At 54.7% G+C, this 14098-nt stretch overlaps 1 protein-coding gene across 2 annotated transcripts; it reads left to right on the forward strand.

Annotated features, from left to right (window-relative positions):
• The first annotated feature begins 978 nt into the window (after nt 1–978).
• Nucleotides 979–13860, forward strand: TTC31 (tetratricopeptide repeat domain 31). Of its 2 annotated transcripts, none has more exons than XM_042466941.1 (16): nt 979–1843; nt 2694–2932; nt 3250–3333; nt 3939–4001; nt 4322–4501; nt 5170–5301; nt 5479–5533; nt 5758–5848; nt 7124–7265; nt 7352–7450; nt 10177–10246; nt 10461–10590; nt 10883–10957; nt 11204–11306; nt 12658–12800; nt 13117–13860. In XM_042466941.1, exons 1-15 carry the CDS (start codon nt 1003–1005, stop codon nt 12760–12762), a joined length of 2409 nt encoding a protein of 802 aa, XP_042322875.1. In that variant the 5' UTR covers nt 979–1002; the 3' UTR covers nt 12763–12800; nt 13117–13860. The 2 variants fall into 2 exon arrangements, with proteins under 2 accessions (XP_042322875.1, XP_042322874.1); XM_042466940.1 differs by having other exon boundaries at nt 12658–12758.
• The last annotated feature ends 238 nt before the right edge of the window (nt 13861–14098 follow it).

Genomic DNA, 14098 nt, shown 5'->3' on the forward strand with positions numbered 1-14098 from the left:
GATGCTGGCCTGGAGAAGAGATGGTTGAGAGGCAATACGATAGTCTTGTTTACGTATCTAAAGGGGTCTGACATTAAGGATGGAGCAAGCTTGTTTTTTGCTGCTCCAGAGAATAGGACGCAATGGATGCAAGCTGCAGGAAAAGAGATTCCGGTTCAACATTAGGAAGAACTTCCTGAGAGTAAGGGCTCTTTGATGGCAGAACACAGAGTTCCCTCCATGGAGATTGTGGCGGAGTCTCCTTCTTTGGAGGCTGTCTTTAAGCAGAGGCAGGATGGCCACCTGTCAATAGGGATGCTTTGAGGAGAGTTCCTGCATGGCGGCAGAAGGAGGGCCTTGGACTGGATCAGGGCCCTTCCTGGGCCTCTTCCAACTCGTGGCTCCTTCTTCTGCCCATGAATATCACTAACAGGACAGGGCCCAGAATTATGGAACCAAGCTTCCTTGGAGGCCTTTGAGCAGAGGCTGGATGGTCTGGAGAGGGAAGGAAGGACCCTGGAGGTCTGAGGGGAAGGAAGGACAGGAAGGTGCCCCCATCTTGACAGGACTTGAAGGGGGGTCCTACTGAGGAGGGAGGGAGTGCCCTTGTTTCCTGCTGCTCCAGAGAACGGGAACCAAGGGAGCAGTGGAGGCAAGCTCCAGGGAAAGACCCCCTCCCTCCTCCTCCTCCTCGGCTTCCTCCATGGCAATGACCGGGGATGCGGTGGGGCCTTGGGCCCTTCTGACTTGGTGCTCTGCCGCATCTCTTGGCCTTTGGGCCTTCTTTTCCGGTTCTTCCCTGGCTGCCTGTCAGAGTGAGGACCAGAATCCTGGACAATTGACCAGTCGGCTTCTTTAATGCAACAACAGGACTTTATTGAAGGCTCCAAGATCAGCTTCTAAGCTGAGACTGACCCCTCCCAGCCAAAGCACTCCACCCCCAGCAAAAGCCAGGCAGCAGGACCCCTCCTTCCATCCCTTTGCATTCCAGGTCTCTGCAGGGCAGCCTCTCAAGGAGACGAGATGACCCCCACCTGGTCCACCCATCTCCAGAAGCCATGCCAAGCGCAACCCATCCCCAGCGTCCCCAGCTTGACTGCATCTGGTAGAAGACTTCAGGATTCTGACACTGCCCTTCCAGCCTTAGCCTCCTCCGGGTTTCTTGGCTTCCTATCCCGCTTCCAGGCCAGTCTTTTCCCGGCCCTGCTTCTCTGGGCCGGGCTTGTGCCGCCGGTCCTCCGACCTCCGGGCTCAGCCTTCCTGTCCCCTTGGTGCCCCGCCGCACGGGGCCTGACTCTGCGCTTCCTGCCTGGGGCTTCCTGGGCACTTCTTCCGGCTCCGCCAGGCTTTCTGCGGCTTCGTCCTTCTTCTTTGTCGCCCGCCTTTCCTCTCCTCTCCTCTCCTCGGGGCTCGGGGCGGGTGACAACACGCAGCCCTTCAAACACAACCGCTGCGCTGCGTCTGGGCGCCATAGCCATCTTTCCAGGCCCAGGACACGGATCCAAAGCGAACGCTGAAGGGCCTCCGGATCCGGGCGGAGAGGGGAGAAGGCCGGCCTTGCCCACAGCCAAGATGGCGCTGGCGGCCACGCCCTCCTCGGGGAGCGAGGCCGGAAAGAGGCCCGACGCGTTTCCGGTCCCGGGAGGGAGGGGTGCGGTCTGCGCCGGAAGTGGTGCCGCTCTTCCTCTTCCGGTCTCCCTCGCTCGCCCGCCTTCCGGCTGCTCCGCCATGATCCTGGCCAGGGGCCCCGCGTCCTCCGCGGAGAACGGAGAGGAGGCTGCGGCGGAGCTGGCGCTGGGCGGCGCCGGGGAAGGGGCCTACCTGCGGCACCTGGCCTTCCGCCGCGCGGGGGAGCTCTGCCCCGGTGAGGAAGGAGGGAAGGCCTCCCCGAGGGGCCCCGCTCGCTTTGCTCGTCCTCGGGAGCCCTGGCCGCGGAGGAGGCCCTTCTTGGCCCCTTGGCACCTCTTCGGCCGCCCCTCTCTCCCGGCTGAGGCTGCCCAGCTGGCAGCCACCCTCCTCTGGCGCTCCTGGGGCAGCGCTGGGCCCAAGGGACAGGCGGAGCAGGCCTTTGGGGAGAGCGGGGCCAACCGATCCCCTGAGCAGCTTCATGGCTGTGCTTCCGTGGCGGTGGCCTGATGCCTGGCTTCGCTCCCCTGTTCCCCGTCCAGGGCCTGGGAGGGTTGGATCTCAGGGCTCTTGGAGACACAGCCCCCCAAAGAGCCTGGCCCTGAGCCGCCTGGGCCTTGATCGCTCAGGACCAGCTCCTGGAATTGGCCCCAGAAACAAAGCGGCCGCCAGGGAAGCTGCTTCCCAAAGGGAGCTGCCTGCTCCCTATCGCTAGCCCTGGCCAGCCTTCTTTCTTTTGCCCAGGCGGCTTCCAGGAGAAGCCCCAGGGAGAATGCGTTGGAGTAGCCCAAGGGGATGCAACCAAGACATGTGTCGCTGCAGCCAGATCGGATGCCTTGAGGAACGGATGCAGCTGCCCACTGCTTCTAGCCCTGCAAATGCCCTCCTGTCCGCTGCTGAGAGCGGGGCTTCCAGGCCCAGAGTCCAGGAGAAAGAGATTTCAGGGGGAGCGTAGTAGTGCCTCCCTTTCCTTCCTTCCTTGCTTCTTCCCCCTTTGGGCAGCTTCCCAGACGGAGGAGGGGGTTGCCATCCGCTCTGCCTCCCTTGCCCACCCAAGCGCTCACGCCTGCCCCCTGCTCCTTTTGCAGTCGTCAGCGGAGAGCTTTGCTGGTACTGCGAAGACGACGACTACAGCTCTGAAGACTGGGGAGACTACACAGAGGAGGAGGAGGAGGAGGAGGGAGAAGAGGGGGCCTGGAATGCCCCTCAGGGAACCTTCTGCGGATTCAAGAAGTTCTTCCTTTGCAAGCCACCTTCTGACTCGCCAGCACACGCCGGGCCCACCTGCATCGTCCTGCCCCAGCGGCAGCAGCAGCTCACAGTTGAGGTGAGGCAAGTGGGAGTGCATTGCCCAGCCCAAGATGGGCCTCCTTTTGGCTCACACTCTTGTCTTTTCAGTGGGTGCCCTTCATTGTTTGCCATCAATGTTGTCTTCATCTCCTGTTCCCTTCCCAGAACTGATGTTCTGCAAACTCTGAAACTCTGGTTTTGGTCACGTCTTGTTGTCCCCTTTTCCTTTCCGTGGCCCATGCTGGGGTAGGCGGGGTGTGAGCATAGTCTAAGTGTGTGGCATGCATGTACACACGCATGGCGTAACTCCTTGGTGTGAGCGTGGGCTCCCTGCTCATAGCCCTGTTTCCTCAGGAGGCAGAGAGAAATGCTGAAGAGTTAGTTGCAGAGGAGGAGCGGATCAAAAAGAAGGCAGAGAAGAAGAGGCAGAAGAAAAAGGTAAGGCCTGATCCCCAGCACCTCTCTGTGCGTGAGTCAGACTCTCCCAGGCAGGGAGCTGCTGTCTGATGAACTGCTGCTCTTCCCCCATCGGCTGGACACCTGCCTTTCCATAGAATGACAGAGTTGGAAGAGACCGGTCCAACTCCTTGACATGCAGGAATACACCGTCAGTCCACCTTCCTAACAGATGGTCAACCAGCTTCTATTTAAAAACATCCAAAGAAAGAGGCACCGCTGCTCCATTATGCTTTCCGTTGTCGGACAGCTTTTACTCTCAGGAGTTTCCTCCTCATCTTGAGGTGGAATTTCTTTTCCTGTAACGTAAATCCATTACTCTTGTGTCCTATTCTCTAGAGCTGCAGAAAACAAACTTGTTGCCTTCTCAGTGTGACATCCCTTCAAATAATTAAACGTGGTTATCGTGTCACTTCTTAATTTTCTCCCCAGGCTAAACATAGCCAGCTCTCTCAGCAGCTCCTCATAGAGCTTGGTGTTTTCCAGACCTTCCACCATTTTAGCCGCCTTCCTCTGAACACTTTCCAGATTGTCCACATCCTTTTTGAATTGTGGTGCTTGAACTGAATTGTTTCTCTCTTCTGCAGAGGCAAAAGGACAGGAAGAAACAGGAGAAGCGTAATCAGGAGCTGAAGTCCAAGAATGAGGTGGTGAGTGACCCTTGTGAGCTTTCCCAGGGGGAGGTGGCCTCTGCCCAAATAACCGGTGGATCCTCCTGCCTTGCTTAGCGGCCTGGTCCCTTAGTGATCTCCCTAAGAGCAGCCTAACCTCCCACTACCAATGGTGTGCGTTGACCTAGGAATGGTTCTGCCAAAGCTAGGCCTGGTGGGTCAGAGGCATGGCATGGAGAAGGCTGCATTGATTTCCTGGCTCTGCTATGGGGAGGGTCTGGTACAGAGATCCCACTGGGTTTGCCGGGGAGGCAGGTGGCTCTCTGCTCCCCTCACTGGTTGTGACTCTTTCTCTGAAGGCCGAGTCTTCACATGGCAGGGATGTGGACGATCAAGGCTCCTTTGCTGCTGTTCGAAGCGCATCCGGTGCTGGCTCCCCTGATTCAGCAAAGGAACCCACTGAAGCTTCCCCAGGCAAGAGCCCCAGCGGGGGAACAAAGGAAGAGAAGGAAGCGACAGAGGCAACAGCCGTAGTGGAAGTGAGTTTGAGCTGGTGTGGACTGTTGCCCTGTGGCCTTTGTATGGTGGGGCTGACAGGCAGCAGAGGGGGCTTAGCTAAACGGTGGGGAAGGGCAGCGAGAGGATCTTTGTGGGTAACTGAGCTGCTCAGGTTTTGGGCAGGTGATGGTGCAAATCTCTTCAAGAAAAATACAGCTTACTTTTTGTTGAGGAGATGGAAGGAGACCTAATCACTGGTTTGTATTACTTGGTTTGTTAGTCAGAGAGCGGCATGGCTCAGTCCATCTTGGCCTGCTGTGAGGAGCAGAATACACCGCCCCTCCTCCCACCCCCAATTGAGATGCACAGTCACAGAAAGTGTCAGATCCCCCCCCCCATGTGCTCTTGATCTGGTTCCTCCCCTCAGTTGTTAAATGTTAGTGGGGAGGATCCCCACAGGGCTGGGGAGACAAGATTGCAAAACACGCCTCTCCAGGCCTTAGCCTGGTGTGGAGAAAATGGCCATCAGTGGGCAGTTGGGGATAGGTGTTTGGCCACTTGTTGCTGGTGGTGGTAGCTGTGTGGCAGGAGCTCATTCTCCACCTTTCTGCCTTTCTCTGTACCCTCACACAAGCTGTTTCCAACTTGGATGACATTTGGCCCTAGAAATGGAGAAGGCTTATTGTTCTTTCGCTTCTCTTGTTCGCAGGAGGAGCTTGATCTGAGCAGCACCTTTGTTTCAAAAGCTCGCCTCAAGGTCAGCACCAAACCATTGCTGCCCAAGAGGGAGAAAGCAGCCAAGCCTGACAGGAAGGAGGCAGAGGCAAAAGTGAAGCTGGAGGTGAGGCCAGGCTGTGCCCTGAGGCCCAGGGGAAGCACTCAAGCTCACCCCATGTCTCCCATTTATGCATGAGAGTGAGACAGCTGAAGGGGGCAGGTGGGACCTGGTAGGCTTTTTATGAGGCTGGAGGAGGCCCTTCTCACCCGAGCCCTCACTGGTTGCTCATTCCCCTTCCAGGCCCCAAGGACAGGACTTCAGCTGACGGCAGTGGAGCAGAGCATGGTGCTGGCAGGTGAGCATGTAGCATATCCAGGGCCTTGTTCTCCCTCGCACCTGCCTCTCCTCAGGAGCTCAGAGTATTGGCAGGCCTGACCCTCTCCCACTTTCCTAGAGGGTTTCCAGGTGTACTTAACAGGAGTGTTTTGTCCTTGGAGCGCAGAGCACTGGACTAAGTGCTGAAATGGTTTTCTTTCATGTTTTCTTTTCCGTGATTCCCCCCCCCCTCCAACTTTCAAGATTGTGGTAACGAAACGGCAAAGCAGGGATGCTACCAGGAGGCTGTGCTGCTCTTCACAGAGGCTGTCAAGTTGAATCCCCGGGAATACAGGTGAGATGGAGGCTAACTATGGAAGTGTCCAGAACCAGGCTTTTTGCTCACTCACTCGCTTGTCCTCTGCAGCACCTCAGAAGGGTTGCACTGAGTACTAGGTGGTCAGCAATATTAGAACTACCTGACATTGCTAAGTGCGGTGGCTCCCACATGTCTTCTCAAGGCTAGTTTGCCTCCTCTTCTTCTCTATCATCCTCTGGTTTCCTCCCCAAAACACACATACACACTGATTTCTGACCTCTGCAAGAACTGGATCTCTGCTAGAATGCATTGCTCTCAGAAGCTTGGGAGTCGGATTCCTGCTTCTTGTAGGGGGTTTAATGCCCTGTCTGTTGCACTCCCAGACAATCTCTGCTCTGTGGAGGAGATCTAGGTATAGGCATTGCTGTGCTAGGGCATCACCTATGGAACCAGGATGCTGAGCATCTCTCTGGGAGTGGGGAGAAACCAATGGATAGGCCAGTGGCAGAATCTGGCCCCAGGGAGATCTCTTGGAGGCTGCTCTGACATGGCCAAGTTCCCTCTTAAAAATTGCCTCTCAAACTTTTTTTTTCCAAGTTCATCTCCAAAATGCAGTGGCATTTTGCCTCTTTGCCCAGGCAGCTGCTCTTTGGGGGCGGTCACTTTATTTTGGCTGCCATCTAAAGGTCGCAAGCCAGAGAGGGAGTGAAGAGAAGACTTCTCCCCTCTCATTCATAAAGCAGCTGTAGTTCCACACGAGTGCTCTCTGGGGAGGGGCCTTGCTCGAGTGCCCCAACACCTCAGACCCCCCCTGGGGAGCTTCATGTCTCTAGCAAGCCTTGCCACTCCCTCCCATTTGTGTGGGCCGTGGGCTTCTCTTTGCCGATGGCTTTTGCAGGGAGATATTAAGGCTTCCTCGCTAGATAGTTGCCCACCAACCAGCTGGGATTTGGTGGGGCAGGAGAGAAGCATTTGTTGGAATTCTTGGCTAAAACTGTGTCCTTCTCCCCAGCTGACTTGGTAGTCCTTTCCCTAAATGTTGTTACCAGGGATTAAACTTCCTTTCTGTTTAGGAAAAGGCTGCCTGGAGAGGAAGGGAGTGTTGGTGGTTCAGGACAGAGCCTCTGTCCAGGTGCAGGTCTGGGTAGCTCCTCTGCTGGAGTCCCCTGTGACCCTGGGGAAAGGGGTGCCTGTGCTCCCCATTGACTCCGGCTGCTTGTCCTTGAGCCTTGCCTTTGCAAGTCTAAGGCTGTGAAGCAAAGGGATGCTGGTCCTTCATGGTCTCCCTTTCTCCTTTCCTCTCCTGCACAGGTTCTTTGGGAACCGTTCCTTCTGCTTTGAGAGGCTGCAGTGCTACGCGGAGGCCCTGCAGGATGCCCAACTGGCCCTCAGCTTAAAGCCTGGTTGGCCTAAAGGCCTTTTCCGCCAGGGCAAGGCCCTTATGGGCCTGAAGGTACCAACCATTGGGGCAAAGGGGCTAGAGGGGAGCTGTGAAGGGTGAGGGTGCAGCAAAATGACTCATCCCTTTGCAACCCTCAGAGGTATGCAGAGGCAGCAAGAACCTTTGAGGAGCTCATGCGGCTGGAGGATTTCCGGAGCGATGCAGCCATCCAGCTGAAGCGGTGCCACTGTCTGATGGTGAGTTGTGGGGGTGAGGTGATTTTGGGGGGAAGAGGAGGGGAACCCACTGCGGTTGGAAAGAGGGGTAGATATGTTTTTAAAAAAACCCAGCACAGCTGCCCTGCTAGGAACTGTACCCAGTGGTCCACTCTGGTGGGTGGGTGCTGTGCCAGGGCAGTGCTAAGGAGCCTTAGCCCCAGCAGCCTGACCAGCAAGGCAACCAGGAGGGGCTGGGTAACGGGTAACCCACCCACCCTGCTTTTTGCAAAAAGAAGCATTGGAAGATTTGTCATGTTCCAGGTGGGGTGGCAGCAAGGACGTAGCCGGGGGGGGGGGGGTTGGGGGGGCGGGGCCCCCCCCCCCCCCCCCCGGGGGGGTTTAGATGCCCCTTCCCCCCCCCCTCCTCCTCTCCATTAAAACCACGGAGCTCCGAGAGGGAAAGGGGGAAAGACAAAGCAAGCTCTTTCCCTTTCGTTTCCATAGGAGTCAGTCTGGCTTCCACTCCTTCTCCTTCTCCTTCCCCCCTCCTCCCTTGTGTTTTTGCCAAAATAAAAGTCTCTTCAAGGGAGGGAGGAGGTGAATCAAGGCACTTTAAAACTCCTCCGTCCCCTCCATCAAAAGCACAGAGGAGGGGAAAATTCACCTCTGGGAGCAGGGCAGGCTGAGAGAGAGAGGGGGGGGAGGGAGGGAGGGCGGAAGAATGGAGGGGGGAGGAGGCTCTCCTGCCGGCCCTGGCAAAGCCAGGAGGAGCCCAAGTGCCGCCCCTAAACTTCTGTTGCGGGGCCTGAGGGGAGGGGCCAAAAAGCCCTGGAGGAGAGGGAGCGAGCGAGGGAGGGAGGGACAGGAAGCTGCATCAGGCTGCATCCACACTCAAGAAATAACCAGGTTTGGCAGCGATTTAACTCTTTTGTGGCTCTTGGCTATGGAATTCTGGGAGTTAGCATGTTCTGGGGTCCAGATATCAAGGCTTGGCCCTTTTCTGCTCCTTCCAGCCTTGTTTTTTCTCATTTTAAACTACACTTAGCTGGGCCCTTTTCAGCATATCAATGGGGATGCTTTGATGGAGAGTTCCTGCATGGCAGAATGGGGTTGGCCTGGATCAGGGCCCTTCTTGGGGTCTCTTCCAACTCTAGGATTCTAGGATTAATTAATTAACCTAAGGACTCAATCTAAAGGTCTGAGCTTCTCTGCCCTCCTGCCTTGGAAGCAAAGTCCATTGGAAGACCTCTGGGTTTTACTTTGCAAGGAGTTTTTATTTTCCTTATTTTTGCCTTTTTAAAGGAGTTTCCCCTAAATGCTGCCAGAGGATGAATTGGGGCTCTGGAGTCCTATGGCCCTGCTCCAGGCAATGCTAGACTGCAGGCACCATCATCCAGCAGCACCACAGACTGCTGGGAACTGCAGTCTAATAAGGTGCACACTGCAGAAATAATCCAGTTCAACACCACTTTAATGCTATGGAAAATCCTGGGATTTGTTGTATGTTGTGGCACCAGAGCTCTCTGACAAAGAAGGCTAAATGTCTCACAAAACTACAATACCCAGATGTTGTTGTTGTTGTTGTTATTTTCTTATATCCCACCTTTCTCCCAATATACAGACTCAAGGTGGTGATTTTCCATAGCATTAATCTATAGTATATCTTTCTACAATGTAGATGGACACCTCCATTACATAATTTGTTTGGGGATGCTTTGATTGGGATTTCCTGCATGGCAGAATGGGGTTGGACTGGATCAGGGCCCTTCTAGGGGTCTCTTCTAACTCTATGATTCCATGATTCTGTAGCACTCTGAGCCTATTGTGATTTTAATAGTTTTTAAAGGTATAAAGTCTTATAATGCAAGCCATGCACTGATGGACTATTGCACAATAATTTTGTATTGATTGATTTTATATCCTGCCTTTCTCTCAAAACAGGATTCTCTTAAAGGGGTTTGTTTTTTATAAGAAGAAAGGAAGGTATAATGTCTTGGAATTTAAAATTATGACAGACAGATAGCTAGATAGATAGATAGATGAGTCTTGGAATTAAAAATTGTGTGCATGTGTGTATGTAGAGTGTGTGTGTGTGTGTGTTGGAATTAAAAATCCCTCTTGGAAGTGGGAATGAAATGTTGTGTGGATGCAGCCTGGGTTCTTAGCTCAGCTCAGAAGTTGGAATGCAGTGTCTCAAAGCATGAGCAGAGTGTCTCTGAGCATGAACAGAGTGGCTGCCGCTCATTGCTTGAACAGCTGCACTTTGCTTTATCGAGCTGAATTTATCTGATGTAAAACGCCTTCAGAGGAAGGACTCAGTTTGCATCTGCACTGAAAAAAATAATCCAGTTTGATGCCACTTTAGCTGCCCTTGGCACCATATTGTGGAATGCTGGGACTTGTAGTTTGTTGTGGCACCTGACAGAGATGGCCAAACAGCTCCTCAAAACTACAAATCCCAAGATTCCATAGCAGCACGGAGCCATAACGGAAGTTCAAGTGGTGCCATTCTAATGTAAACGCTTGACCCCCTTTTTGTGTCTTGGGGGGGCTCTTAGCCTCTCAAAATTGTGGCACTTAGTCTGGACCCCCCCCCTTCCCAAAATCCTGGCTACGTCCCTGGTGGCAGCATTTTTAATCAGGAGTGAACCGCACCTTGATTTCACTGAAAACATGACGAAATCTCCCTTCTGTGGGCATTGCAGGGGGCGTTGAATTTGCCCACAGGTCTTTGATGCTGCTCCTCCTGCACTTTCTGTCAACAGGAGAATAGTTTTGATGGCTGCCTGCCAAGATGGAACATCCTGCCCAGAGAACCAATGCCTCCTTTGCCCGGTAAGCCCCACCACCACTTATCTCCAGGAAGGGATGGAGGCCCTGCTCCAGCGCACACTCCTTGGGTGTAAGAGGGTGGGGTTGACCTGGGGGGCTTGCAGTCTGCAAATGGAAAGAGAGTTGGGGTGGAGGGGGCTTGTGGTGGGGCCCAGAACCTGTTGCCCCTAAATGGACTGGTCTCTCCTCTTCCACTCCCCCCCCCTTTCTGGACAAGGAGAGCAGCAAGGTAGGAAACCTGTCACAAGCAGCAGTGCCCAGGCAGGAGGGCGCCTGGCATCGGTTGTGGTCACCAACTCCTCACGAAGCAAAGAGCTGCTACCTTCTGCTGCACAGGGCCCCACCAGGTAAGTGTGGGGGGGGGGGAACACCAGGAGCACTGGGGAGCAGCTTAGGTTGGAGGGAAGTGGGGTCCGTGCTGCTTTATTGGCGTTGTGCTGCCAGAGTCGTTGTGGTTGTTGAGTGCCTCGGCACCTTCCCCACCTCCATCATGCCAGCTGCAGCACAGAGGCCAGAAGGCCAGTTCAGGAAAGGCTAGGGAAGCTGCAGCGAAGGGCATTAGCACGTGGGACAGAATGGTTGTCCCACTCTGTGGCCCAGCCCTGCCATCGGAAGAATGACTGGCCTGCTCTGTTTCAGGGAATGGTTTACTGTGTGGGTGGGGAACCTCACCCCAGAGATCACCGAGGAGATTCTGCTGCACTACTTCCATCCGTAAGTGTGCCCTGTCTCTTTCCCCCTTCTGTGCCTTCTTTCCACCTCCTCTTCCTCCTTGTTTTCCTCCCAAGGCCTCAACTGTGCAGCCACCCTCCAGATGACCACAAAGTGGACAGGCTGCCTAGAAAGGAGACTGTTTCCCTGGTTGTTTCCCCCCTCCCCTGCACATACACTTTCTCGGCAGTTGAGGGCAGGCAGGGCGGGTCTGCTGGTGCCACGATGCCCACTCTCCTTTTGGTGCAGGTTTGGACCCATCGACTCCATCCGCCGGCTCCCTAAGAGGTTCTGTGCCTTCATCAACTACACTCGCCAGGAAGCAGCTGAGGCAGCCTATGCAGCACTGCAGGTCAGTAAGTGGCAGGGTTTGGTGCTGCCTGGAGTGATGGGAGACCCTGGGACTAAAGGGGTGACCTTGGTTGAGGGGCTTGGCTAAGGAAATAATTGGAAAATACAACTTCCGGTTCCATAATGCCCATGTACACTTAACTCTGTGGCCGAGCCACATTTTGAATCCCTTAAGCTAAAGGTCATGTCCTGTGGCCCAAGAAACAATACCATAGAGGTAGAAATGGTGCCAAAAGGAGTAAGCAGAGTGATTCATGGAAAGGAGAAGTTGTGGGAAATTTTCTGCCTACAAATAAAGAGCAGCAAAGGCAGGGATGGACCTCATGCAGCTTCTTGTTATGTGCTTTTACTAGGGCTCTCTCCCAGGTTTGTTATTCACAGGGTGATTGCCATCATTGCTTCGCTCTGAGGCTGAGAGAGTGTGACTTGCCCAAGGTCACCCAGGAGGTATCCATGGCGGAGCAGGGATTGGAAACCAGATCTACCAGACTCCTAGTCACCATTCACACTGCGACGCCACTCTGGCTCCCACTAAACTGGCAGGATATAGATTTACAGAAGTATATATGAAGGTGGCAAGGGACTGGAGGAGTTCTCCCTCCCCTCTTCCTTTCTTCCCTCTTTTCTTTTCTTTTCTCTTCCAAAGAGCTTGATCTCAGTATCACCCGGTTGAAATTGTAAGATCGTTACCTCATTTTTATACTCCCTCGTATACATGGATGTAGAGATGTATTCCTTGTGTATAGATAGGGTGCTAGAGCCAACGTGGTGCAGTGGTTTGGGCACTGGACTACGCTTCTGGGGATGGGCTTTTGAAAACTTGATCAGCCATGGAAACCCACTGAGTGACCTTGCGCACGTGACACACTCTCAGCCTTAAAGGGAGGCAGTGGCAAACCTCTGAACAAATCTTACCAAGAAAACTCCATGACAGGTTTGCCTGCAGGTCTCCATAAGCTGGAAATGACTTGACAGTACACAACAACAACAACAAATGCAGGGGCACATAATGATGCTGTGATGGAAACGGCATCCTCTGGCTTTGATTTCAAACAGGGAATTGGGCAGATTCTTGGCAAGGAGGTTAGTGTAGAAGTGTGGTTGTATGGAGCCCCCTTCTCTTGGGACAGTCTGCCAGTGAAGCCTATATCGTTTTCCTCATGGTCGCTAAAACCCCTCTTCCCCCAAAAGAATTGGGGATTGGGGCATCTGCTTTGAAGGCACATCCACTCCGTTGCCTCTGGAGGTCCTCCCAGGGGTACTGCCCTTTGGGCAGGTGCCTGTTGAGGAGTGGCCATGTCCAGCTCCAGCTTTGACCGCAAGGGGTTCATTTTGCCTTTCTTTCCCTCCAGGGTTTTGACATGGGAGGAATCAAGCTTGTCCTACAGCTCAAGCACCCCGTCCACGCCACTCCGCCCCCCACCAAGGCACCTGGTGGTGCCCAACTGAAGGGGTAGATGGGGGTCTCTGTGTCACAGGGGCTGCCAAAGTTAAGGTGAAGGAAGGATGGGTGGGTGGTGGCCATACTCATGAAGGGAGGGAAAGGTTTCCTGGCAAGTGGATGTTGAGTGCCCCTGTTTCCCCACCTGATGCGGAGGGGCTGCCTTTGTCTTGGAGCCCCAGCGCCAGTGGCAGGATATCTTGAGAGAGCCACCACTGCCACTGCCTCGTCTGCCTGAGAAGAGGCCTACACTGCAGGGAGACTGGGGCAGGAGGGACAGTGGGAGACATCTTCCTGGCCAGCACAGAAGGGAACAGAGCAGCCCTGGCTGTGTCCCAATCAACAACCTTTCTCTCCTCTTGTTCTCCAGACAGCCGTGGCTTTGACAAGCTGTTCCTGGCTCCACAGCCTTGGACTCCCTTTCAGGAAAATCACCTGCCATGCTTGTGACACAGGATCCAAGCCCAAAGACTTCGCCCAAAGATGCAGGACTTTTTTGGGGGGTGTTACTCCTATGTGGGGCAACATTTTGCAGGAAGAGGGGCATCTGCACTCTCAGGGATGATGTGCCAGCGCATAGGTGGGGGGCTGGTGCGGCCAATCTCTCTGTGCGTTGGAAAGGGGGGAGTTGGGGCCTTGGTCCCCATGTGCTGCTCTCCCTCCTGACTGGCTTTAACTCACGTTGAAGTGTCCACTAAGGGACAGATTGTGGGAATGGCATCTGGGATTGGTGACTTCTGAAGTAGTGTCTGGGGAACTCCCCATCCCTTTGGGAGATGGGAGTGTGGGGTGCTCCTCCCGCAGCATGGCTCCCTGGGCCTTCCACAGCCCACCTTCCTCCTACTGCCTCTGTGGGGCTTCCTCCCTGATACTGCCTCAAGGGGCCCTTCTCTTTGGAGCTGGGGCTCACCCCGCCAGGACTTTGTTTGTTTGTATACACATGTGTGGCATGGCCCTTCGAGGGGAGCAGGCCTGGCCTTGTCCCCGAGGAAGGGGTGGGTCAGAGGGGGTGCCACACTGTATGCCCCCGGCTCCTACTCATTCAGTGCAGGGATCAGGGCCCTCTGCCACCACGTTTTTTTACACAGTTCACAATAAACTTATGGAAAAACCACTCTTGCCTGCTTGGTTTCTGCCTTCAGCTCTGGCCTAGTAGGGGGGGGGGGGGGTTTGGGGGCCTGGAGGATGCCAGCCCTGTCAGAGACACTCCTTGGGACAGGTTCCATCATGGAGGGTTGTAGGCTGAATGGCAGCAGCCTTCCTCCAGGCCTCCCCTACCCTGGAACCATCCCACTGGGTTGGAGTGCACCTCCCATCACCCCCAGTCAGCACAGGGGCTGCTGTGGGTTGGG

Source organism: Sceloporus undulatus, chromosome 5 (assembly GCF_019175285.1).
Source record: "Sceloporus undulatus isolate JIND9_A2432 ecotype Alabama chromosome 5, SceUnd_v1.1, whole genome shotgun sequence".
Classification (NCBI taxonomy): Eukaryota; Metazoa; Chordata; class Lepidosauria; order Squamata; family Phrynosomatidae; genus Sceloporus; species Sceloporus undulatus.

Coding starts and splice junctions, on each gene's coding strand:
- TTC31 (XM_042466940.1), top strand. CDS start 1,003: ATGACCCCCACCTGGTCCACCCATCTCCAGAAGCCATGCCAAGCGCAA. Junction 1,844..2,693: donor CGCGGGGGAGCTCTGCCCCG/GTGAGGAAGGAG, acceptor CTCCTTTTGCAG/TCGTCAGCGGAGAGCTTTGC. Junction 5,302..5,478: donor AGGCAAAAGTGAAGCTGGAG/GTGAGGCCAGGC, acceptor TTCCCCTTCCAG/GCCCCAAGGACAGGACTTCA.